The sequence below is a fragment of the Dromaius novaehollandiae genome, chromosome 16 (assembly GCF_036370855.1).
Source record: "Dromaius novaehollandiae isolate bDroNov1 chromosome 16, bDroNov1.hap1, whole genome shotgun sequence".
NCBI classification, from domain to species: Eukaryota; Metazoa; Chordata; class Aves; order Casuariiformes; family Dromaiidae; genus Dromaius; species Dromaius novaehollandiae.
Window position 1 is genome coordinate 16,508,214 of NC_088113.1, and position 24,791 is coordinate 16,533,004.

At 36.8% G+C, this 24,791-nt stretch overlaps 1 protein-coding gene across 1 annotated transcript; it reads left to right on the forward strand.

Annotated features, from left to right (window-relative positions):
- Nucleotides 1–1,222: 1,222 nt before the first annotated feature.
- On the forward strand, nucleotides 1,223–24,791 carry ZNF831 (zinc finger protein 831). Its single transcript, XM_026105313.2, has 8 exons — nucleotides 1,223–1,279; nucleotides 5,733–5,783; nucleotides 8,099–8,316; nucleotides 10,622–14,888; nucleotides 15,802–15,944; nucleotides 17,789–17,958; nucleotides 20,424–20,575; nucleotides 21,840–24,791. The coding sequence occupies exons 4-8, from the start codon at nucleotides 10,653–10,655 to the stop codon at nucleotides 22,686–22,688; spliced, it is 5,550 nt and encodes a 1,849-aa protein (XP_025961098.2). The 5' UTR covers nucleotides 1,223–1,279; nucleotides 5,733–5,783; nucleotides 8,099–8,316; nucleotides 10,622–10,652; the 3' UTR covers nucleotides 22,689–24,791.

Genomic DNA, 24,791 nt, shown 5'->3' on the forward strand with positions numbered 1-24,791 from the left:
TCACACCTGAAAAATTACATTCAAGAATGCATGCACCTCATGTCCAAGCACAGTTTTTGAAGCTGGATGTCTTCTCTCATACATATGTGAAGATATGCATTTAACAAGTGCCAGTCCCTTACTATCACAGAGTGGCCAAGTCAAAAAGGTTCCTCAAAGTTTTCCAGCTCCTTTCAAAAATTGTGTTCTGTGCCTCCCTTTTTGGTCAAAAAGATGTTGAGAAGTGTTATCACTTGTCTGACAAAAAACTCACCCCCTCTCCCCTATTCATATCCATTTATATACACTTTCTGTAGTGCCAGCAACTGTATTTCAGCTTAAATACCATTTTCCTTTCCTCCCCCTCAGTATTATAGAGAACAGTCCTTCTGTCTCATTCCTGTTGACCTGCTTTATATCCAGTAGTTAAAACAGACATTCAGATCTGTTTACTGTCTCATTTGGATTTGAATCAGTAAGCTGGATGCATTGTTAGGCTATTGAATAAACATGGGTCACCAGAACATCCCTTTTTTTCTTGGCTATGTTTTGTGAAATATTCGAGGGAATAGTCATGTCCTAAGATTTCCTACCTGGCTGGTTACAGAGTGGCTGCTCTGGCTATGGTACCAGTCTGCTCTGTGCTACCGAGATTTGAGTAGCTATTTAGCATGTTCGAAGACAGAAATGTCAGCACCTTTTAAAGAGTTTTACTGTGGAAATCTGGATGCCTTTTGGAATATGGGCCCATGTAGGTAAATTTAAAAAAATGCAGAAAAAATTGTAACAAAATGTTCATTCTAAATAAAATCAAGAACCTTCCTAAATATTTAATTTACATTGTTTATTTTAGAGGCCCAGAAGGAAATCTGAGTAGATTACATTTATTAAGATTAAAAAAAAACTTTTGAAAAAGAGAAAAGAAAAAAAAGTAATCATTTTTCATTGGTGCCTGGTGATTTTGGTTTTTTTTTTAACTGTTTGCAAATCTTCAGTGTAATGGTTTGAAACCCAGTCGTGTCATTTCTTTACGCCCACACAGAGCTGCAGTAGTGCAGACACTGTAGCAGGCAAACCATATTACCAGCAACGGCCATTAAAACTCTTCCCACTCTAAGCGTGGGCTCACTTCACCCCCTCTCCTCTTTGCACCCACCCCACCACCCACCCTTCAATTTTCAATTGCTTAAAAAGAAAAGAGAAAGACATTGAAAAAGGAAAACAGGATGCTTCTTTTGTTTCAACGCTATTCCAGAGAGACCTGAACCTTTCCACCTGCCTGTGAATTGGCCACCTAAAGGTTAGCAAATATTTTATCATTTTCTATAGACAGAGATATAATTCAATTATAGATGGTAAGAGAAAGATTATTAAGTTATAATTGTTTTAATGTAATGGTTATTTCAATTAGGAATGAGAGGGATTTTTTCCTAAAATACATAGCATTTTGATAGCAGCCCCACTTCCATTTTTAAGAAGGCTTTAATCAGTATTTTTTCATCATTTAGTCCAACCTCCTAAACTTTAAAAGATGGATTAGGGTTATTATTTTTCTGTTAGCGCAACCTGTTGATTACAGACTGCTGGCTGGAGGTTTTTAACTCTTTCCTAACAAGGGAAATGCACAGGAGCGAGTTTCATGAAAGGACAAAAGAATGGAAATCCTTTGACGTTTTTAAATTTTTTAAGCATTAACAAATCTGTTTTTGTCATTGTGAAGCCACCAACAGTGTTGCAAAAATAACAGATGTGTTAGATACACATCTCTTTAGAAAGAAGAGATGTAAATTTAAAATAAAGCCATAGAATAAACTAGAAAGCATTTCTTAAGACTGGAACTGAGAAGAGTAGCAGTATAAGAAGTAGAATAGGGAATAATCTCCTATACAAATAGCATGAAGACATCAAAAGGGCCAAAGCAATGTTGTACTTGTACACTAGAATATATTTTAGCTAACAGTATTCTTACTGATGTTAAGCCTTTTGGATATTTTCACTTGCAGATATTCAAGAAAAGGATAATCAAAAAGATACAAAACAGTGCATATTTAATAACAATCAAAACACAGTTCGTGCTATTTTGCAATGAAAGGTTCTAGAGATCATTAAGATCAGCTGGTACGTTTTGTATGGCATATTATATTAATGTGTTCTATCAGATTTTTAATATTCTGGTAAAGTGTTTACAAAAATGAACAAAAAGTTTAGCTGATATAACACAACGATGATGAAAGTGTAATATCAAAAATATTTGTCCACCGGATCCAGTGCCAGAATTTCAAAGTTTGATAAGCTTGTTTTCTAGATGCTTTGTACTTCTGTCACAGATGAAGCAGAGCAAATCCTCAGGAACAATGATTTCACAACAAGTAGCAAAATTTTCCAAAGTCAGAATTTGAGCAAGAAATGTTATCACTGAAAGACTATTAGGGTTTCAGAAAATTAGGTAATTACACATTTTCATCCTGATCCTGCAGGGGACTGAAGCTCCCAGCTTTGGTAATAAAGTTATGAGAAGTCTGCACACTGCTGGCAGAACTTGCAGTCTTCTCAGATCAGATCCCTTAAGAACAAGTAAAAATGTGAAGTCAATACTTCTGTTATGAGACATTTCAAGATATGAAGTCTAACTGAGAAAAGAGCAAAGGCAGAAATAGTTTTAAAATAAAACAAGACTAACAGTCATTTCTGGGCTAATCAGAGAATGTATCAGGTCCATTTGCTAGTTTGAACTGAGGTCTAGAAATCTCCAGAATTAGAGTATACTCATAAACATTTTCCGTTGCATTGAACAAGTAGTGTTTGAAGTACCTGTATGAAATTTATTTCTGGCCCTGTAGTTCATAACTACTTCATTATATTTACATAGAAGTATCATTTAGTCAGTCAAAGGGATCTTCTTCATAAGTACTGGGCACCCTGTGCTAGCAGTCAGTGGCAGACTGGCAACTGGGAGTGATATTTCCAGTATCTTTATCTTCTGCTGACAGTAAGATACTGAGTGCTGTTCTCAGCATCTTTTTCCTCATATAAAAAATTACAGTTAACAATCTCATGGGATACTTCCTCTTCATTTAAGTTTGTAAACTACTTTAAAACATGTAGTTGACAGGATTTTTGAAATGTATTAGCTTACTCATATAAGAAGCATGCTTATTGCTGTACTTTCACTTGATCCCATCTTTGACTCTAAAAAGTCTTTGAAAAGTACAGGAAAAGGATACCGGGTTTTAGATACCTGGGAAGGAGCCCTTTCAGCCAGTTCGTGGAATCTGGAAATGCATGCTAACAGTATGTGGGCTTGATCTCTACAAATCCTCATCAAGACCTGAATTAAGTGTGTAGTGAGTTTGTCAGCACCACATATTCCCTACTCTGTACTACCTGACAGTAGGTTTATATATCGATAAAATAGCTATTATGCTGGATCTTGGGCCAACTGAAGTTAATTGTTTTTTTTTTTTTTTTCTGAGCAGGATAATGTTTTGAACTTGAATGAATATATGTAATCTTCCGTAGAGATGCTAGCTTAGGAAGTGACACCTAAAAATAGATTGGTTTAAAGCAGAAAACAAAATCACTTAATTTTAAACAGAACTAATGCAGTATAATACTGGTCCTCTTTATTAAGTGTACAGTGCAAATTACTTGTAGTCATTCCAGTAATCTGTTCACCTATATAAATGGGAGGAATCATAGCATTCTGTGGCAGGAGCCTGATTCCAGACTCTCTTATTGAGGATTTAGGAATTTCAGATCAAGCTTCAAAACACTCAGCTGAGCCCTGAAGCCTGTGTGATGGTGGAAAAAATTAATTCAATCACTTGCTTTAGTTGTAACTTGCTTTATTTATTCCTTTAAGCCCCGGGATAAGAAGTTTGCCAGTTTAGCATTTAGAATTTAATATGCTACTGATGGTATTCTAAATGATGAAATTTAAAAGCTCATATATGTTTGAGAGTTGTCAGTAATTCCAGCATATTGCTGGAATTATTAGTACTGTTCAAAGTAAGCGTCCTTTTTAAGTAAGCTCATTGTAACTCCAAATAATAGTCTCAAAGTGAAATAAAATACAATTGTCTTAAGATATGTGATAAAAGTGTAGAGAAACTAATTTTGACTGGTTCTACAAAATGCCCATAATCATGTCTTTGGATCATTTCTGTTTAGTGCCAGTTATTCTGTTTTCCTGTTATAAGATGTGTATCTGTAACTCCATTAGTTTGTTGACTGTAGCAGAGTCTTATATGGGAGAATCCATTCCTCTAAGTAATTACCTCCCAGCAGAGCTGAGACTAGTTGCTGCATTTAGTTACTTTTATCCATATGGACAGGACGAGTCTGTGAACCAGAAGCATGAGTCATTGCAAGCAGTTCCCAATGGCAAGTAGTTTTCTAGATTCACTGATTTTAAGTGTGTGCAATACCTTTAACTATTGTTAGAAGTGTTTCAGGGTATGATAGAAACTAGAAGGGTCTTAAGCTACAATACTTGGCCCTGGTAAGAGTTTATTTCCCCTCAGTAACTAAATGACAGGCAAGAAAGATAGGAAGAATGAGAAAACAGAAATATTTCTGTCCCCCAAATTAGAGACCTACTAAAATAGGGTCCAGAAACAAATTGAAAGCAATCCAAGATTGATAAAACTGTGTGGAATTAAAATCCATTTACATCTCTAACATTAGTCAACTATCTGAATTACTAAAGGAAAGGACTCCCAGTAAAGTGGAGTTTGTACAAACAATCAGAAGTATTACAGTTCACCAGTATCCAGTTTACAACAGCAGATGCAGGCTCTAGTTACGTGACACGGACAGATGCTCATTGTGGTAAGCTTTAGCATTTTGGCATTTGTGATACAGATCAGTAGTACACATGATGTTAACTAAAAAAAAAGATTAAAAGCTACATTTTCCAAAATACAATGTTGCTAAGGAATTTGTACATGCCCGATATGCTGATTTTGTAAAATTATGAGGAATGACTCTTGCAGTTTAGGATTTACTCAGTCTAACAGCAGTGTAGGGGTTAGACATTTCAATCAATCAATATTTTAACAGAGGTATACCTAAAGAACAGCTGTCCCGTAACAGGAACATCTGGGCTGTGCTATCCTTTTTGTTTGAGGAAGCTTAATAAAGTCAACTCACATGATCTAAACTCTTGAAATGATCTTTTCACTACTCTTGACAGTGTCTCATCCTGTTTTCCCTACAGTTTCTCACAAATCTGGGGAGGTATGTTAAGCATTGTTGAAGCATTTTGCCTCCTGGTTACTGCTTCCTACCCCATTGCAAGGCACCATTAGAACCTGGTGGATTATACCCACTCTGTAAAAGTCTGGCATTTCATATCTAGCAAGTGTCTTCCCGCCTCCATTGTTTTCTTTTCCAGCATGTTTTAAGAGCTATTTTTACTACGTATTTTATAAAGTTACAAGCAAATTACCTTTAGGGGTGTAAAGAGAATATTTCTACCACTGTATCACTTCAGTATATTTCACTGAATGATGCAACTGATAAAGCAGTGTACAAAATGCCTACATTTCAAAGACAGCTGATTCTGTTTATAGGTTGCTAGATGAATAATGATAACTGACAGGAAGAAACTGAAATGCTGCTTTATTTTCTTCAGTTTTATCTCTTCCTGTTTTCTGAAGGTTGTTACTATGACACAAGGTAGAAAAGAGAAACAACTTCCTACTTCTGATCTTTTAAGTCTTTGCCCTTGTTTCTCTCTCTGCTTGCATCAGGTATTGACAGAAATGAGACTTCTTTTACTGAAATGGCTGGCTCAATAAACGGTACGTAAACTGAAATTATTTATAGACAAAAGAGAATTCCTCTTCTGTATGCTCTACAGTATTATATCTGAGGTAGGAATCACAGAAAACTTTTAAAAAAGGCAAAGATTTCTAGTACAATATAGTACATTATTTATGTACAGCATGTCAAAAAGCTGCTTCTGTATGGTTACAAAAATAAACTAACTGTATTGTGTCTGGACATGTAAAACAAGGAGATCGAGCACTGCATCTGCTTAAAGACTATGATGCTCTTCACAGTGGTGTCAAAAAAGTCATATACAAGCACAGGAAATTTGTTGTTACATGTTCCTTGAATGTTTTTAGTAATAATGATGGACAGTTAATAGTGTGATTACATGTGACATGCAGAAGACAAAAAAAAATCTTTTGGTAGTATAATCTGAGATTCTTACAACAGTGCTGATAAAATGAAGTAAGCTTTATAAAATACATGTGTGATAAAGAATAAATTTATACAGGAAAGGGGAACACATTACATTTAAATTGTATTGCTTATACTGGTTAACAGAATAAGACAGGTTCTGTTATGTTGATTTGTCATCTGAAACTACTCCATTGACTTGACTGTGTTACACAGACTTACCTATGCTGGGTACCTGAAAGTATAATTCAAATGAGGGACAAAATAATTGCATTTCAATGGAATTTTATTGACCATTTATGATAACTTTCTAATAACTGAAGAAACTCACTGAAAAAATTCTGGACAGGCCAAATCCTGCTTTTAGTTTTGTTAACTGGAAAACTTTCCTTGTCTAAGTAGGATTCATTTTTTCCACTAGTAGGTCAATGCTACAAGTTACTTCAGAGCAAACTGAGCTCAGAACATCATGTAGGAGATAGTAACAGAACTTAGGGGATAATCAACAAAGGAAGATTTTCTGTTTTAGGCAAGGACTATCCAGAATTAGCCTTGGAGTAGAAGTAATTTGAGAAAAGCTATTTTTGTCAATGTGTAAAGAAATATAGTGGCTTTTTCTATAGAGAAACTACAGATGTGGAAAGTGTGATCTTATTCACCACACCAGAATACAAGGCACAGAAGATTCACTTATAAAGACAGTATGTTTCACAGCAAAGTATCACTTGCTGTGAAAAGCAGCAAACTACCACAGCTGGTCGAAATATATTATTAAAATATTAAAATTATGAAACTTGTTTATCATAGTTCAGCTTAATTGTTAAGCATTAGCTAAAATTTCCTTTAAATTTTCTGTAGCCATTAGCTTGTGATTAACATGAAAAAAATCCTGATTTTTCCATATGGAACATTACAGAGCACTGAAACTATTCTCAGGATTGTACTGTATTTTGGGCCCTGTATGTGAAATTACACAGATATTCTGGTACTTGGGAACTACAGGATTCATATTTAAAACATCTGTCCACGATAAGTCTTACTAACTTACAGGCTGGCCTTGAAATACCCATCAGCTATACATACAAAGTGGGTGTTCAAAGAGAGAACGTGCTTTGTGACGCTGGAGCAGGCTTATCTTGCTTGACACATAACTACTCAGTTCCACACTTCTCCAGAGGAAGGAGGGGAGCTCAAATTCCTTTTCTTCCTTGCGATCGGTTTCATCTGTTGTGGTTTAGTTGTTAGATGCTTTAGCCACATAGTGTTCCCTCACCCTCTTCGCATCTTATCTCCTGAACATTATCTTTTTCCCTCAACTTTTAGTTATTTTCACATCTTTAGAAAAACAACAGCATGCTTACTTTATGAGTACCATTGTCTCATGCCTGATCACTTGCTCCTGTTTTTATTGCAACTACAATTGCAATTTATCTGCGCTGTGCAGATAAATTACGCGTGGCTATTACATGTGTTTTTTCTGGAAATATTATGGTTTATGTCTGTACAATGCCTGGTATTTTCAGTGCTCCTGTTATCACAGTATCCACCTATCAGTAAAATTTACAGTAGCTGAATTGCTATATAAAGGTGACTGTATGGCTTAAAAAACAGCTTAAACGGGCTTGAAATGTCCATATTCTCATTTTGCAAATTAGAGAAATCCACTTTAATCCTGTAGTGCTAACCACACTGCACAGGAAGGATAATGACTTAATTCCCTTTATAAGCCATATTCTTTTAACATTCTCTTATCAGTATAGTCAATACCTATATTATAAAGCCACTTAACTCACTGTTCCATGCGGAAATCTGTAAAGTGGACAAGAAAAATCCATGCTTGATAACTGCGTTTAATTTACAAAATCCATGAGAAAGAAGGGAAGAGGCAAAATGTAACACATTGCTGTGTGTGGATCTGTTCATTTTGCAGGTTGTGTTTTCTGGGATTTTTATTATGGTTAATTACGATCTTTGAGTGAAGAAGAAGAATCCCACGAGGCGGTGGTCTCTGTTTCATAAATGGTCTAACCCAGAGCTCACTGCAGTTGGTGGCAAGCTTCTCGCTACTTCAGTGGATCAGCAGCAGGGCTGTCGTGGCACTTCCTGCGCAGTGCGACTCTCCTGTCCTTGCTCGAGACCAGAAGGAAGGTCAGAGAACACACCTGAGGGGCTGCATAGCTAGTTTTGCCTCCTCTTTTCCACTTTGTGTGTAAGCAAATGGGTTAGATCAGGGCGGAACTGGAAGGAGCCGTGGCTGTGAAACGTGAGTTACCAGCCAGCGACACAACTTCCAGAAGTGGTGCAGGTTGCGAGCATGCAGTGAAATGTATCAGGCATTAGGTACGTTGTTTTTTCTTTGCTCAAGAAGACTAATATTTACAGTTGTTTTGTGAGCTACACATAAGGAAAAACATAATTTAAACCATCCTTTACCATCGGATTATAGGCCCTCTACAGTGTGATTAAAGGCAATATCCTAATATGCAAAACCTTTTCATTTGCAGAAGAGTGTTAACCGAGAGGTTTGCTCTTTCAGTGGTGCATACATTTATTATGAAAACAACCCAAATTCCTAGTCTATTGATTAAGATACTAATTAAATTTATTACTGAGCACATAACCCATTAACCTTAACCTGTGTCCTCCTGTCATTAATAAAAAGTTATTTCCACAGCTTCCCCTTTTTTTCATGTGACATGTGAGTGAGACAGTTAGGAAGTAAGTGAACTTCTCTTGGATCTTTGCCTTATCAGCTGCTTCAACAGTAATTGAGGAATGTTTAAAAACCAGTAATTTCACTGAGATTGCTATTTCTCCTTTATATGAATTATTTGCAAAATTATCTTATTTTTTTCCACAAATTTCTTCAGTAACTCTATATAACAGAGATATTACTTTAAATAATGGTAACAGAATTGACATAGGGTGTGTGTCACGTGGCTCTAGTCCAAATTTCCAGCAACACTTTTGAGGAGAGTGCTTACTGTTTCCAGTAATGGTTAAAATGATCCAAGAAGGGAATAGAAACACCACCACTGACTATGCAGTAAGGCAGCAAATTGCAGATTTGACATTTAGCCACTGATTACGTTAGTTCAAATGTGCTTTTTGTGACTGTTTGCACAAGAACAGGCTATTATTCTTAACAGCCAATAGATAGAGAGTTGTGAATATAGCTGAATAAAATTTTGAATAATCATTCACAGATTGCCTTCTAATTTTCACACAAACTATAATTACAAGAGATTACACGGCTGTCTATATCATCTCTTTCAAAAGTAATTTTCAACTATCTTATTTTGATAGTTTCTGAGTTTGTTTCTAAGGAAAAAAAAAAAAGACTAGCTAAAGTTTTGTTAAAACAAAAAGTAGTCTGGACCAGCACCAAACCTGAATATGTTGGACAGATTTTCATAAGAATGGCTTCACTTCTTCCAAAAACTGCACCTACAAAACGTTTCAAGCTGGGATTGAAGATATCTAAAAATAAACAGTATGCCACAGCATTCCCTTTAATTAGACAAAATAAATTTGGGCTAAAATACAAAAGACAGCTTTAAATTATCTGACTATTTTGTTAAGATACATCTGTTCTACTTTGCATGTATTTACATAAGCCTTACTGGTAAAACAGGACGTTAGTTTCCTTTTGTTTCTGCATATTCGTGTTACATCAGCTGTGGCAGTGTGTTGAGCCTGAGCTTACTTAAACTGGGACACAGATTACATGCAGCCATGTATAATGTTGTGTGTTTGCAACAGGTTGCCCAAACTGGTTCTGCAGTCTGTATTCTCAACTTTTTTCAAAACCAGACAGGATAAAATCCTGACTACAGAGCTGGCTGTACTTCCAACCTGAATTGTTCCGTGTTTATATGTTAACAGCACTAAATCTGACTAATCCCTTAAACTTTAACTTTCCAAGACTACAGGATTTTTAGACAGTGAATTATTATTCTGTCCAATCTGTGTTAAATGCTAAGTTAAGTACCACTTAATTTTTTCAAAATGTTGTGCTTTCTGGATTAAATTAAAAGAACACAATATAAATATGTCATGTGAATATGGTTCCAGAAAATTAAAACTGTATTATTTGTGGGGTGCCAAGAGTAATATAACAAATATATTTGCTGTTTTTATAGCACCTTCCATTTGCAAATTTGATACTTGGATTTATTTCCGTGGGTACTTATAATAGATTTTAAGTGCATTCTTTATCATTCTTTACACTGTACTAAACCACCCTAGCTAAGAAATGAAAGATTAATCAATGTAATTGGAGAATGAAGTAATTATTCTCTGTATAATGCAAGTATATAAGACTGCCATACTCTTAAGTGCTACCTTTCCCAGTCCGGTGGTTGGCTTATTGTTATACACAGTAATAAAAAAAAGAAACATTTATTTTATTTAGCTAGCTGAGGATTCTTCCCTATTTTTTTTTCCCCTACAGATACATGAATATGTGGTAGATTATCTTTGAAATGGAGGCACAGAAGCATTCCTGTTTTACAGCTGCACTAGCAGAGCAGCCAGTTCCAGCCTCGTCTCTCCAGCCTGCACAGGGTTCGTCTGGCCGCAGCCAGAGCAGCGCGACTGCCCAGCCGGAGCCAGCGCTGGCACAGCCTGTCTATCTGAAAGCCCTCACCATACCGCTGTATCAGCCTGTCCAGCCAGGATGCTTTCAGCCAAACAGTCAGGCAGTGACTGGCAGAAGCTGTGTAAATCTAGACAGCAGTAACATACCTCTAATCCTGAATCCACTTGTTCCTTCAGAAAGGACAGATCAGCCTCAATCACTTTTTCAAAAACAGCTTGGGCAAACTCTAACATTAAACATAGTGAGCACTTTACCAGTTTTATTGTCACCAAATTCTTGTGTAAATGCATCTATTGGAAACGCAGGAAAATCAAAAAATGCTGGGAAATACATCTGTAAACACTGTGGACGAGACTGTTTGAAGCCAAGTGTCCTTGAGAAACATATTCGCTCTCACACAGGAGAGAGGCCCTTTCCATGCACCACTTGTGGTATTGCATTTAAAACTCAAAGTAATTTGTATAAACACCGACGAACACAAACACACGTCAACAATACCAGACTACCCTCAGACTCTGACAACAGTGGCATATTGGAGCAAAATGAGAAAGCAACAGAGTGTGTCACATCACACCAAGGCACCAAACTACACAGTAGTGCCCGTGAAGATGAGGGGGTGCAGATTAAACAAGTAAATTCAGAGACGAATGTTGTAAAAGACACTAAGAAGCTTTTTAATGACCTTCCACTGCCAGCAACAAGCGATTCATCGTTTGCTTCAGAAAATCACGTAAGAACTAATCAGTCCTTTAGTTCCAAGATTAATCAAGAGGTTCCTGAAAAGGAATCTTTACCATCTCCAGTGGTTCTGCAATGTGCTCAGCCCCAGAGAAAGAAGATACAGGAGCAAAGAACTCCAGCTGCCAGTAAGCACCTCCAGTTGCAAAGGCAGCAAGCAACCTATTCGGACAAACAGTGGGATTACAAGCCATTGGACTGCAAGCTAAAGAAGTGTGAGAGCACTGACTCAGGGTATCTGTCACGCTCGGACAGTACAGAACAACAGATGCCACCATCCAGCCCGCTGCACAGTCTCCATGAACACAGCACTGAACTGGAAAGTGAAACTGCCTTCAGCAGCTTAAGGTGCACAGCCGGAAGCAGTGCAAAGCTAGATTCAGCTGAGAAAGCGACAGCCCTGATGCTAGAGAAAAAGAGGCTGGAAGAACACATCTCAAAGCTTATTTCTCATAACAAGAGTGTGGTGGATGATACCCAGCTAGATAACGTTAGGCCCAGAAAAACTGTCCTCTCTAAACAGGGAAGCATCGATCTGCCAATGCCTTATACATACAAAGACTCCTTCCATTTTGACATCAGAACTTTTGATGTAAATAGGAGAAAGAATCTTTCCCTTTGCTCAGCAAAATCTACCTTTGCACCCCTAGAAAAAGGCAAGCCGCTGTTTTTCCATTCAGTCCCCACCCAGTTCTCCACAACGGTAGACTCTGTGCCTGTTACAAGAAGCAACTCTCTGCCCTTTGTGGAGGGCACCAGACCGGTACATGACAAAGCAGGTTGCTCAACCCCCCTTTCCCTTACTAAGCAGTCTGTAACTACAAGCTCTTCTAGTTTGGTGCCTAGCAACAATCTTGCTGCAAATTCGGTGGATTTTCCTAGCAGCCATCCCCGAGCACTCGTCAGACAAACAGCAGTGGATGATCTGCCGCTAAGTAACGTAGCTGATTATCCTCCTCCCTCTGAGGAGGTGCAAGGGAGTAAAAAGCTTGGGGCTGGAGGAGAAGTAGTAAGTGCTAAAAATAAGAAACAAAATCAAAGGAAATTAAAGATGTTCTCTGAAGAAAAATGGCAAATGTATGGAGATGAAACATTTAAGAAAATCTACCAAAAAATGAAAAGCAGTCAAAACGCCAAGAAAATGAAACAAAGGGCGAATAAGATTACAGATATTACAGGCTTCACTCCTGATTCAAAGGAATCAGCCAGTGGTACTGAAATTACCCAGGAAAGAAATGGCAGGAGCTCTTTAAGTGACAGTCTTTCCTCCCTTGTGCCAGCAGATTTAAGCACTGTTAAATCAGAAACCTGTCCTAATGGTAATCATGCTCTACAGAACATGTCCTCGGAGGAAACTGCAGACGGTTTAACCTACGTAATGGAAACATCACATTCGGTAAATGCTGGTGCACATACAGTAATGAGCAAAACTTCCCGAGACCTCAGTGGCAGTGACACAGATACAAACACAGGTGGCAACAACACATTACAAGCGCTGAGCAGTTGTGAGCTCAGGCTTCAAAATACACCGTGTCGGCTGAACAGCAGCGTAATGAATGATGACTCCTTGCCAGTACAGAGTAGCAATTGGGAAGATTCACAAGAAACTGGGAAAGAAGCCAGTCCATTTGAATCAGAGTGTAAAAGTACTTCAAACAGTTATGGAAACCATCACAGGAATAAGGAAACCGGCCAGCATGCCCTGGCATCCCTGTGGGTCCATTGCAACAGCAATAGAGAAGCCTCAGGGAAATCTCAGAACTTACCATCAGAAAGAAAAAAGCCAAAAGTTGAAGTGGAAAGGAAAGAAAACATTATTTTAAAGTCCTGTTCCAGGCCCAGTAGTGAAAAGAATGCGGTAGACGAAACGGAGGGAGTCTCTTGCAGTCTCGCTCAGTGTCTTTCCACAGCGCCAATGAAACTCTCAGGTAAAGCAGAACAAAAAATGAGCACCTCTGGAGGTGCTGAGAGCGCGGAATATATGAAAACAATCGGACTCCCCACAAACCCTGTTAATTATAGTGACAGTAACCTTTCACATTCAGCAGGGATCTCAACAGCTTCATTTGTGGGATTTCTGGGGCCTGAGTTAAGGAGAAGTCATTGCAATTCTTTCGCCTTGCACAATGCAACAGATAAAGATGTCAAAACACATCTTGTGAAAACAAAAGGAAAAGTACCGCTTTTCAGTGACAGTGTTGTTGATATATCTGCCAAAATTCATCATCTGCAATCGGGTCAGTTAACTCCAGTCCCACAGAAAAATGCCTTTTCTCCAAAATATATCCTTAAATTGCCACAAGACAAGAGATCCTCAGATCTGTCACTTCTGCTTAGATCAGAACAGATTACACCATCTGTGTCTGTGACAGACACCTTCACCAGCCCCCCCTGCTCTTCCAGCAGCAGATCACTCAGTTCTGATTCTAATGACGTGTTTTGGTCCCCTTTAAAATCTGGAGTGAGACAAAAAGCCAGCAGAGCCGAGCTACGATGGAACATACAGGCAAACTGGAAAACTCCAGCGTTTTGTTCACCAGTCAACTCACAAACCACAAGTATCTTAACCACAGTAGATAACACCTTTTATAACCAAAACTTCAGGCAGAAGGAAATGATAAAAGATGCTTGGAAAAACAAATACAACAAAGATAAATTAAATTACCAAAGGCAAACTGAAGACAAGTGGATAAGCGTAACTACTTCTTCTGCACAGACCCCCCAAAAGAAAATATGTTTTACTTCTATGTATACAAGTGGCTTTTTCATATCAGCGGATATCAAAGAAGAAAAGAGGGTTTTACATCACCTTTGCTCAGGCAGCAACTCTCTGGTGATGACGTCAGGCCACAGGGCAGCTTCCAGCAAGACCCCAGAGCAAGCGATCCTGGCATGGGGCACAGGCGGCAGTCCATGCATCCTTAAGGACCTTTCACCAGCGCTGCAGGATGTGGAGCATTCTCAGAGCTCAACAGACAGCTCTACTTATTTTTGCCATTCTTTTGGCACTTTTTATTGCCACACTACTCACTGTAAAGAATTGCCAGCACTTCCCCACAATAGTTTGACTTGCTACTCTGGAAGTTTAACAGTATCGAGCACAAAGAGCACCTTCCCATCGTTGAATGCTGAACCTCGATTGACTTGGTGTTGTTTAACAAGAAGCCTTCCTCTGCCTGCTGAGCAGAAAGGGAATGCAGACTCTGCTTATTCCTCCATGCACATCTGTGACAAGGAATCTAGCGATGAATGCACACTATCAAAATACGATATTTCTTTTTTCAAAATGAAAAATATTAGCAAGACTGTGGCCTATGGCTTAACAAACAGGAGTTTAAAAACACTGGTTTCATCCTTTTCTAAAGGACAACACATGCAGGAGGTAACATTATTAATCCTGTTCCCTTTCTGAAGATGGTATAATTGCCAAAAAAAACCCTCTTTTATTACAAAAATATGAGCTAATTATCAAAAATGTATTCATGGCCATATACAGGCATTTGTGGGTACAGAGTTTACACGTTACATCTTTATAGGACTAGTTATCTAGTCATTCGGTGCATGAGCTGTACATACTTTTGTGGGAGTATTTAAGTTTCTTTTGCTTGAGAATTTAAGTAGGAATACTGTTTAGCTAGAAAAGTGTAATTTCTGTTTCTTAAATTTTCCCCTTGGGGTATTTAGTCTTCTGTAACAGCGTATTTATTTCACTGCTTTCATTTAAAATTAGTATTTGCATTGGAATAGAACTTTGGAGACAGTTAAGATCAAGTATCTATTATACTTGGAGATATTCAAAGTCAAAGATAGACTATGTATCAGAGCTTGCTCTTTTTTCTTTTGTATTCTTTTTCTATTTTCTATTTTTTAAGATTTGAAGCAATAATGAAAATCCTTCATAAAGACAGACCGAAAAGTCATCAAAACCAAATTGCATTAAACTCTCTAAGGTGTTTCTAAAGCTTGGAAGCTTTTCTTTTTTATGTTAAATGAAGCTAGACTAGTCTATCCGTACAGATCCTAGAACAGCTTTGTAAGAGTAAGCTTACTTTCTGTATAATGAAAAGAATACAACGGTACACACAGTAATGCCGAACAGATACACAAAAGCAGTGAGGTTTTTTAATTTGATTTTATAATAATAGATGGACACAGTGATTAGAAAAACTAACACAAATTCTAGGAGAAATTCAGAGTAGCTCAGGAGCTATGCTTTTTAGTATAGATTTCCAATATCTCAATTAACGTAATTCAGGATTTTCCTGTGCTTTCAATTTTTTCAATATTCTCAACAGTTAAGCTCAGCAGCTCCTGGTGGTGCTTTTGCAAATATTTCAGAGCAAAAGAAGAAAACAATAGTTTGCAAAAGGGAAAAACTCACAACAAATAAACTCAAGAGGAGCCACAAACAGAAAAAAATTAAAGTCACCCCCAAATGGTAAGGAATATAGTTTTCAGTTTCACTGGATACAGACATCATTTTGCTACAATAGGTATAATAAAATCCACAGAAAATAAAAAGGCATCCCCACAAGTCAACCTGGTCGAACCTGGGAGAAAAATAAATCTCTCAGAGAGAGCTATTCCTATATTGTAGCAGTTCTATAAAGGTAAATTATCAAAAATATGAATGTACTGTTTACTATCAGTAACAGACTTTTCTAAGCAAAACAGACAAATACCAAAGAAAGATGACTGGTCAGTTGACTCTCACTATGCCTTAGAAATGGTTCTTTTCTGTCAAAATTATCAGTATTTGCTTGTGTTTGAAGGGATCCAAAATACCGCAGTTTTTATTCCCATTACAGTGAAAGGGAACATGCAAGACCCTTTTGTCCTCAGTGGATATGTATCTTGAACATGTATTCACAAGCAAATGCAGAAGAATAAATATCAAGTTGTAACATTAACATAAGCAGCTGCAGTTTAAAGGATCACTCAGTTTAAATAAAAAGCAGGAAGAATTTGAGTATAAAACTATCAAAGCACCATTGCATCAATCAGCACAGTTCCTCCGACTTTAATGGGAGTTCATATCAGTGGAAGATTTAGCCTTTAATCTTTCAAGAGTGACAGGCAGCAGAATGTCTGATGAATTGTTTTAATAAGAAACATATATTGTATGCATACATCCCTCTGACTTTATTTAATGACCAAAACCAGACAGAATTACTCCCTTGTGAACAAATCAGTAGCAGTAACTTAATCACAGCATCTAGTCTGGCAACTAACACTGCAGTTTTGAAGGATCAGAAGAACAAAAATAGAAGACTTGGGTCTGTGCTATCCAAACAGTCTAGTGTCATTCTTCTAGGACTTTTTTTTTTGTTCTGTTGGTCTCAAGATTGATACATTTGGCTGTATCATATAGGTACAGGAACCAGAAAGCCCAGATCACGCATTTAGGTAGCTAACTGGCCAAACTGTTAATCACTAAATATATATATATATACACATATATATATATACATGTGTGTATATATATATATATACACACACACGTATTAGAAACATATATATGTTTATATATGTTTTATATGTTATATATATGTATACATATATACACACATATATACATATGTGTTTTATATGTTTATATATGTTTCTAATACACAAACACCTAAATAAGCATGTCCTTTTAGATTTATTTATTACTCTGTGTATAGTGATTGATTCTACTGATACAGGAATGGGACTTTCCAATATACTTCAGTCTGGAAATCTGATCCCACATCCTTTAACATATTCTCTGTTCTGAATCATTAAGACTAACTGAAAGATCTAGCTAGAGAAAAAAACAAAACAGTTGGATTTTGCAGTGTGAGTTCTCTAAGAGACTGAAGTATTTATGTTGTTTATTAGTGATGAATAGGTAGCACAGAAGTGAGATTAAAAAAAGCAAAAGAGCCAACAATTTATGCAGTCTTGTACAGGTGATCCTGATGTAATTCAAACATTTGAGAAGTGTGTCGTTTTAAAATTCCAGCTATAGGAAAAAGGTCTCTGGAGCTGGTATTCCTGAATCCTTTTTTTCCCTAAGAGAAAAGGATATAGGATTTACTAAACCCTACTGAGGAAAAGCTTTAATAAAATGATTGTGGGTCTCTGTTGCCCAACATCCTGATTTTTCTGAGCATACATAAATTAAGATCTCTTTCCTAGTAGTAAATTCCTGTTAGACTTAAATTTGCCCGATGCCGTGGTATTATTCTACTATGGCTGCTTTTAAATAGCATGTGTTTGTTTACCTTTTCACTGAGAACAGTACTATTTGCAACACAGGTACAGGAGGAGGCATGGACATGGATATGCTCAGTTGAAAACTAACCGACTAAGCAAGCAACACTGTTTTCCACATAGAGCAGTGGATGTTTTGAAAAAGGGCTACCCATCACAACCCTGTAAATCTAATCAGTATAAGAAGTGTCATTCTCCTCAATCAAAGTTACAAGGTAAGTATTTACTTTAAAAATAGTTAGACATGATAATTATATTCTAGCATTGTCACCTCTCTTTTACTTCAAGTACTTATAAGGGACACTGTTACAACATACTTCCTCTGGAAAAAGCTCTACACTTTCTCACTGGTAGTTCATGCTCTTGTCACTTACTCTGCATTTGGGTACCAAAAGACACTAATTTGAAACAGCCAACAGTCACTGAGCATACATTCTTTATTGCTGATCACACCAACCACCATTGTGCAAGATGCTCTCTTGAATCTCCCTAGCTGCTCTTGTGTAAATACAGCGGAAAAGGAACAGGACATTATATGAATTCATTTTGCACAAACACCACACATTGTCTCAGGATCACACCGTTCAACTACAGTGGCCCTTCTGCCTGTACATCTTGAAATATGTGGAAAGCACTTATGTCATAAATAATGATAATGAGGGGACGAATGTCACATTTTGAAACTTTGCCTCTTAGCTGCTTTACATATCATTTGCCTGAGCCTGTAAGTACAGCTAAATAAGTTAATTTGAATACATTTAAAAAAACACCCATTCCACGGATGCATAGACAGGATGATGATGGTGACATTTTTAGTATGTTCTCTTGAATTTAACTAAAGAATACTTAAGTAATTCACTTGAATGTTTCTGATTGTGTCCTCATTCTTCATATTTCACAGATTGGTAGATTTTTAGGATCTTGCATAGGTTATCTCAGTAATTATGTTTAAAACGAAGAGGGGACAAAATAGAGTATTTTATGATGATAAAAGGTACAGTTTACCAGAGCAACTCATCAGAGAAGCTTCCTGCTGTTGAACATTTTGAAATTTTACCAAGGATTATTTGAGCAATACAAGGTGGTGAACACAATTTAAAGAGTGCTTATAGCATGTACTTAAGATACACAGATCAAAAGTCAAGAATTCAAATAGTCTGGAGAATTCAGGAAGAAAGGCTCTGTAAGGATACATGCAACATAAATACTAGAGACACCTGAAAGTACTATGGAGCTAATCTACAAGTTAAATGCTAGTTGTTAGTGTAACATTTTAATGCAAAAGCTAGCTCTTGATTGTACATAGCTCTTACAACACTAGAGTATTCAAAAACTGAAAGCTATTAAATAGCTTATGACTGTTGCAAAAGCAGATGACAGTGCTATTCTCAGTTGCACAATGAAGTCAGTATACAAATATATGAACAGTATGAATTGCACCCCCCCTTTCTCAAAATAGAAGAACTATCAGTTAATTATACAATATCTGCAACTTTGCACTTTATGCAATCTTTACTTGAGGTAGTTTTTGAAAAAAAACCCTGAGAATTCAGTTCTCTGGTCTACTGTTACGCATGTTACAAAACTGAAGTAAAGCCATGTCTTTGATATAATATGATTAACAGCCAGACACTACATTTTACTTCTAGTCATAAATAAAAAGCAGGCCTTCTGACTGACTAGCATATGCTAATGCTACCAGTAAAATGAAGAAAGCATGATTTTGCTGAGAGGTTTTAGTCCTGTCTTCCTACTTTTGCTTTTGCCCCCTTTTCCTAATTGCTTTAGTTCTAACACAGAGTTCAGATATATAGTACTACCTGTGAAAAGCTGACATGGTCATTATGTTGTTCAGAAAAGTAGATGCATATCAAGTAACAGATTTCTAGCAGTATTACTTATCAATACCATATGCCAGTGCACCTTGGAATTTTACACAGCTAATTCAGTTACTCCCTAGCCATTCCTTGACTTGCACCAACATACCTTGTTAGTTTTCTTTTCCTCTTGCAAGAAGAGTCAGAGATTTGCTTGTTTAGTCTAGCAAAATTAAGGTAAAAAGTATAAGACTGTTGTCTGCATCCCACAATGCAGTGGTGAAGCCAGAGAAGAGGATACCCAGTTTAAACTGAAGGCAGAAGAACTAGTGTCAGCACAAGGAAAGACACAGTATGGGTACAAATAAATTTAGTCTTGGAATTAAGTTTTTAAACTACTAGAGCAGTGAGGTCCTGAAATAACCTTCCTTTAGAAGCCTAAACAGTTCAGTTTCTGAAACAAGATTATATGTTTATGGTGTGGTGTGGGTTTGGAGTGTGGACTTGCTAGAGGAATTTGCCACCTTTCTGTGTTTCAATGAACAGCTCCTGGCCCCCAAACTTTTACTTAGCAGTATTAACGTAAATGGTGTTGATACCACAACCATCTTGGAAGCAGAGATGATATCTTGTGTTAGCTCATAGCAGATATGAATAACAATTGCTCTGCAAGACAGTAATGGCCAATAAAATGCCATACATACAGTAGTTGAGATAAAGTATCAGGTTTAAAAGACAAGTACATTGGAAATGTACATGAAATAATAAATACATGGAAGTTAGTTAAGTGATATGATGGGAAGCTTAGTAAGTTCTAGCATATCAGTGGAATAAACATAACAGTAATTTCCTCTTTTCAATAGGAAATTTCCTACACCAGCAAAAAGAGGCATCTTGTTCCACCTCAGACAAGCCACTTTGCAGAAGGAAGAAAGAAGGAAAGAATAACTCAGGAATATTTTCCCATGCTGAAAATCTAACCCATGTTAAGCAAAAAGACAAAATGGATAAAAAAGTAGGTATTCTACCTTAATTTGTGCATGACTGCTTATTACAAAAAAAATTGCTAATTACAACTTCAATTATACTCAGCTGTTTTAAAGTTGACGTTTTATCTACTTTTTCTGCAACCCAGATTTTGTTTTAAAATGATGTCTTAAAGGTATTTTGGGGGCTAAAATACAATGAAAACTTACTAATGTTAGAATTTGCTCTTTTAAAAGAACAGCTAAACTTGTTTGATTTGAAATTGATATTTCCTATGCTTGCTCTCAGAGGATGGGTTGGCACTGCCAGTGGAGGTGCCAGGAGATGTAGCAGATAGCATATGGAGACAGAGCCGGTTAGTCTGAAACAAGGAAAGGAGGATAGAAATGGCCATGTAGCAGTGTAAGCGCGGGCTTCAGCTACAGATACATTCGCAGCATCACAGTAGGGCTTCTTTAGCCCCTTTGTGGAAGCCTGTGGTACTGTAGTTTCAATGCTACTGATGATAGCTGCACTAGGTAGATTGGCCTTAGATGTGTCTGCATATGCTGCAAACAATGCTTTTGTATGCAGTGTCAGCACAGCTTCTGGGAAAAGTATTCCCTGCTTATCCTGTTCTTCCACTTTTCTGTAGACTTCCACCAGCCATGCTTGGAGAAAGAAGCTACTGAGCTGGATGACTCTTAGGTTCTTCTGTAGCATAAGCAGTGGTTTGTTGTGTAACATAAGCAGTATCATATTTAGGAACCTAACCCTTAAGATGTTCTTTACAAAGTAATTGTATTTCATAAACATATCTCCGCATCTTGGATACTGCCATATTGCTTGCAGACTCATCCCAAACCTTTTGCCCATGTTGCATATACATCTTTGCTATATATATATATTTTAATATTTTTATATATATTTATACACACATAAGTATAACTTAATGAAAAGAATATATATACATACGTATTTTTATGTCTTGGATGATAAGAATGCAGCTTGAAACCCCTGTCATTCATAAATTACTACCATGATCTGTCACCTAACCAAAAAAAAAAAAAAAGAAAAGAAAAAAGTATATCCCTATTACACCCCCAAACACACTGGGAAAAAAAGTTTTCCTCATCAAAAAAAGGATAAATAGCTTGGTTTGCAGTTGATATTATGCCAGGTGATATGAATTACAGCAGAGGTAAATTTCTTATGCTGATATAGTCAACTTAATTACTCTTTTTACAAAGCATGGAATTGCTCTAGATTGAAATTTTTAAATATAAACATTTTTTTCCCCATAATTTCTGCAGGACATTTCTGGGCAAATCAGGGAACATACAAGAACAAACTTCTCTTTTCAGAACATTACACCTCCTTTGGAAATATCTGTGACAGCTCATTCCTTTTCATCCACAGTTAATACTGCCATGCAGCAAGTCAACAATGACGTAGAAATATGCTGTTTAGTGACACAACCACTCGTGCTCCAGCGATCAGTTCCAGGGGAGTCACAGCCAAATGTCTGGACTGACTCAATGGCATCTTCTTTTTGGTCTTGTCCTTTTGATTTTCCAAATACAGGCACAGATGGGCAGATTGACAGCACAAGCTCAGAGACTACTGATCCGCTTTCCTTACGTCCAGAAGCAACCCAGGGAAACATACTAAACACAGAGTCAGAGAGTCAAAGATTTGGTGCATTAGACCTGGTGATCCAGGCCTCAGGAAAGGAGAAATGTCCAACTGAAGAAATTACATATTCATCTCCAAAAGAAAACTCAACTGCCAGTTCCCAACCTGGATGTTCACATATATTGGGATCAAAAGCAGAGTCTCTTCTTGAGTCAGACACAAGGGCTAACTTACCCAAGATAGCATACACAGAGTGTGCAAACTTTTCTCAAAAAATCCTTCATGGAAATACGGACAAGAATGGAACCTACCTGCAGTCAGATAACTACAGAAGGCCACATGAAACAAATACTGCTACCTTTAAAGAGCCCTCAATTACTCTCAGGTTCCCCGAGTTCAAGACTTATTCTGCAACACCTTCCAAGACATGCAAAAAAAGAGGCTTAGAGATGATGAGGAAGCAAACCAGAGTTGAATATGATGACACTAGCAGTGATGACGAAGATAGGCTTGTTATAGAAATATAGCAAATAGGCTGCTAAGATGCTCAAATGATGGTCCATTACAGAAGGAAATGCCATGGAAATTTGATCTACATTTCTAAAGCACCTTTAGATCAGAAAAGCCATTCCTCAGTGCATTAGGCAGCATTCTCTTCTGAAGAGAGACCTTTATTTCAAGGACTCAGACTTTTTTTTTTAAAAAAAGCTTATTTGAAGCAAAGCAGGAGCTGGCTTCACCCATTTAAATGCAAATGGTAAACCTATATTTATGAGGAGTTTCCAGTATTGTTAACTCTCTTACCAGTCTTACATAAAGCCCACAAGTGCTAGCTGCTAGTGTTTTTATTATTAAAAGGCTGTAGTGTATTTATTCACTAACAACAATACTATAGCAACAGCTTCTTCAATATATAAGCTAAGATTTCCTGGAAGGGTATGGCTGTATTCTCCTCTATGTATTCCCCTCTCCTCTTTTTTGTAGTCACTGCCATCTGTACTGGGAGTGATACACTGGCATTAAGGGAAAGATATATTCCCTAAGTGTCTGTGATACTGGCAGAGTCTGCAAAAATGCTGATCTTTTTCCATGTTGCACAAATGTTAATGCTTCTTTGTGACCAATTACACAAGCATGCCTTGCTTTGTGTTTTGTATCTTTTACGCCAAGATCTACTCAAGTATTTAGTTCTTTAGTACTGTTGGAGATTATGGATGTTAGCTATTAATATTTCCTTGTAGTAAAATTTCTGACAAGGATTTTCTTGTTATATTCATCAGATTGTGCTCCAAGAAATTAATCTTGAATTTTTCATTTTTATTGTAATCTTAACTGCAATTATGCTATTTTATCAAAGGGAAGAAGCTATATGACTTAGCTTGTTTTCTTTTCTTACCTTTTTTTTAACAAAAAGTTTTGTGCTACAAAATCTAAAATTCACTGGTTTCTATGTGAATAAACAATTAGATAAAGCTTAATTTGACCAAATATATTCACTTGCTTGATTAAACCGATAAACATTAAAACCATTCCCCTTCTACATTATATTCAAGTTTTGTACTTAAATTTCTACCAGTTTTTGTATTGTGAATCATGCATAGGGTTTTTATGGATCAACCTGCATGGGATATTCGGAATTGCTTTTACGTTAATCCTACACAGGTAAGCTTAGGTAGATTTTACCCACAAAGAGATCTAGTATAATGCATATTAGAAAAATACATATTTATAAAAAAAGATGCTGAAACAACTAACAGAGATAAAACCAACTACTAAGTCGCATGTAATATCTGTATTTTCAGATGTGTTACAAAGGGTGGTAACTCTTGCAGTTGTCCATACAGACGGCTTCATGTTTAGCCTCAAATTATGTCTGTAAATTTATTGTTAGAGAAAACAAAAATCACAATCAAAATAATATACCAATTCCAAATTCTAATGTGGGAAAAATGTTAGGAAAAAATTCTCTTCTTTCAGAATACAGGATAAGCCATGAAGGATATCTTTCCCTTTCTAAAAATGTTACAATATTACACCTGACCACAGAATTTTCAGTAGCATTACAACAACAACTGATATAGAAAATGCATGGAAAAAAAATCCAACAATATTAGTTTAAGGAATTATGAATTTTTGTTCTCCTACTTTATTTCTCGTTTATCAAATGCTGAGATTTTATAGCACAGATAATAGATTAACGTTGCACACTTTCCCTAATTTGTTGGGTTGTGATCAGATTTAGTCTGTAGCCCAGAATGACAGTGAACTGGCCTATTCTTTTACTATATGTTAGGATAGACTTCCGTTAACTTCAGTTTTATTTCCATATACCACAGACTGAGAGGTTATGGTGAAATAACAGCTGAACTTAGGAAGCTTTGTATTAAGAGCTCAGCAAACATGGGTGTTAGTTCTGGGTTAAGAGATTAAGAAGCATGAATGGCATTGACAATGGTGGACTGCAAGGCCCTGTAAATTGCATATTTTGTTGACTGAGATGCCGTACCTAAAATACCATTTTGTTCAGAATGGTGCAGCTAAACAAAAATGATATAGCTACAGGTTGCTTCTACCTTGATTTTTCTCTTTATATTGTTAAATTATTTTGTCTTAATAAAAATAAAACTTGA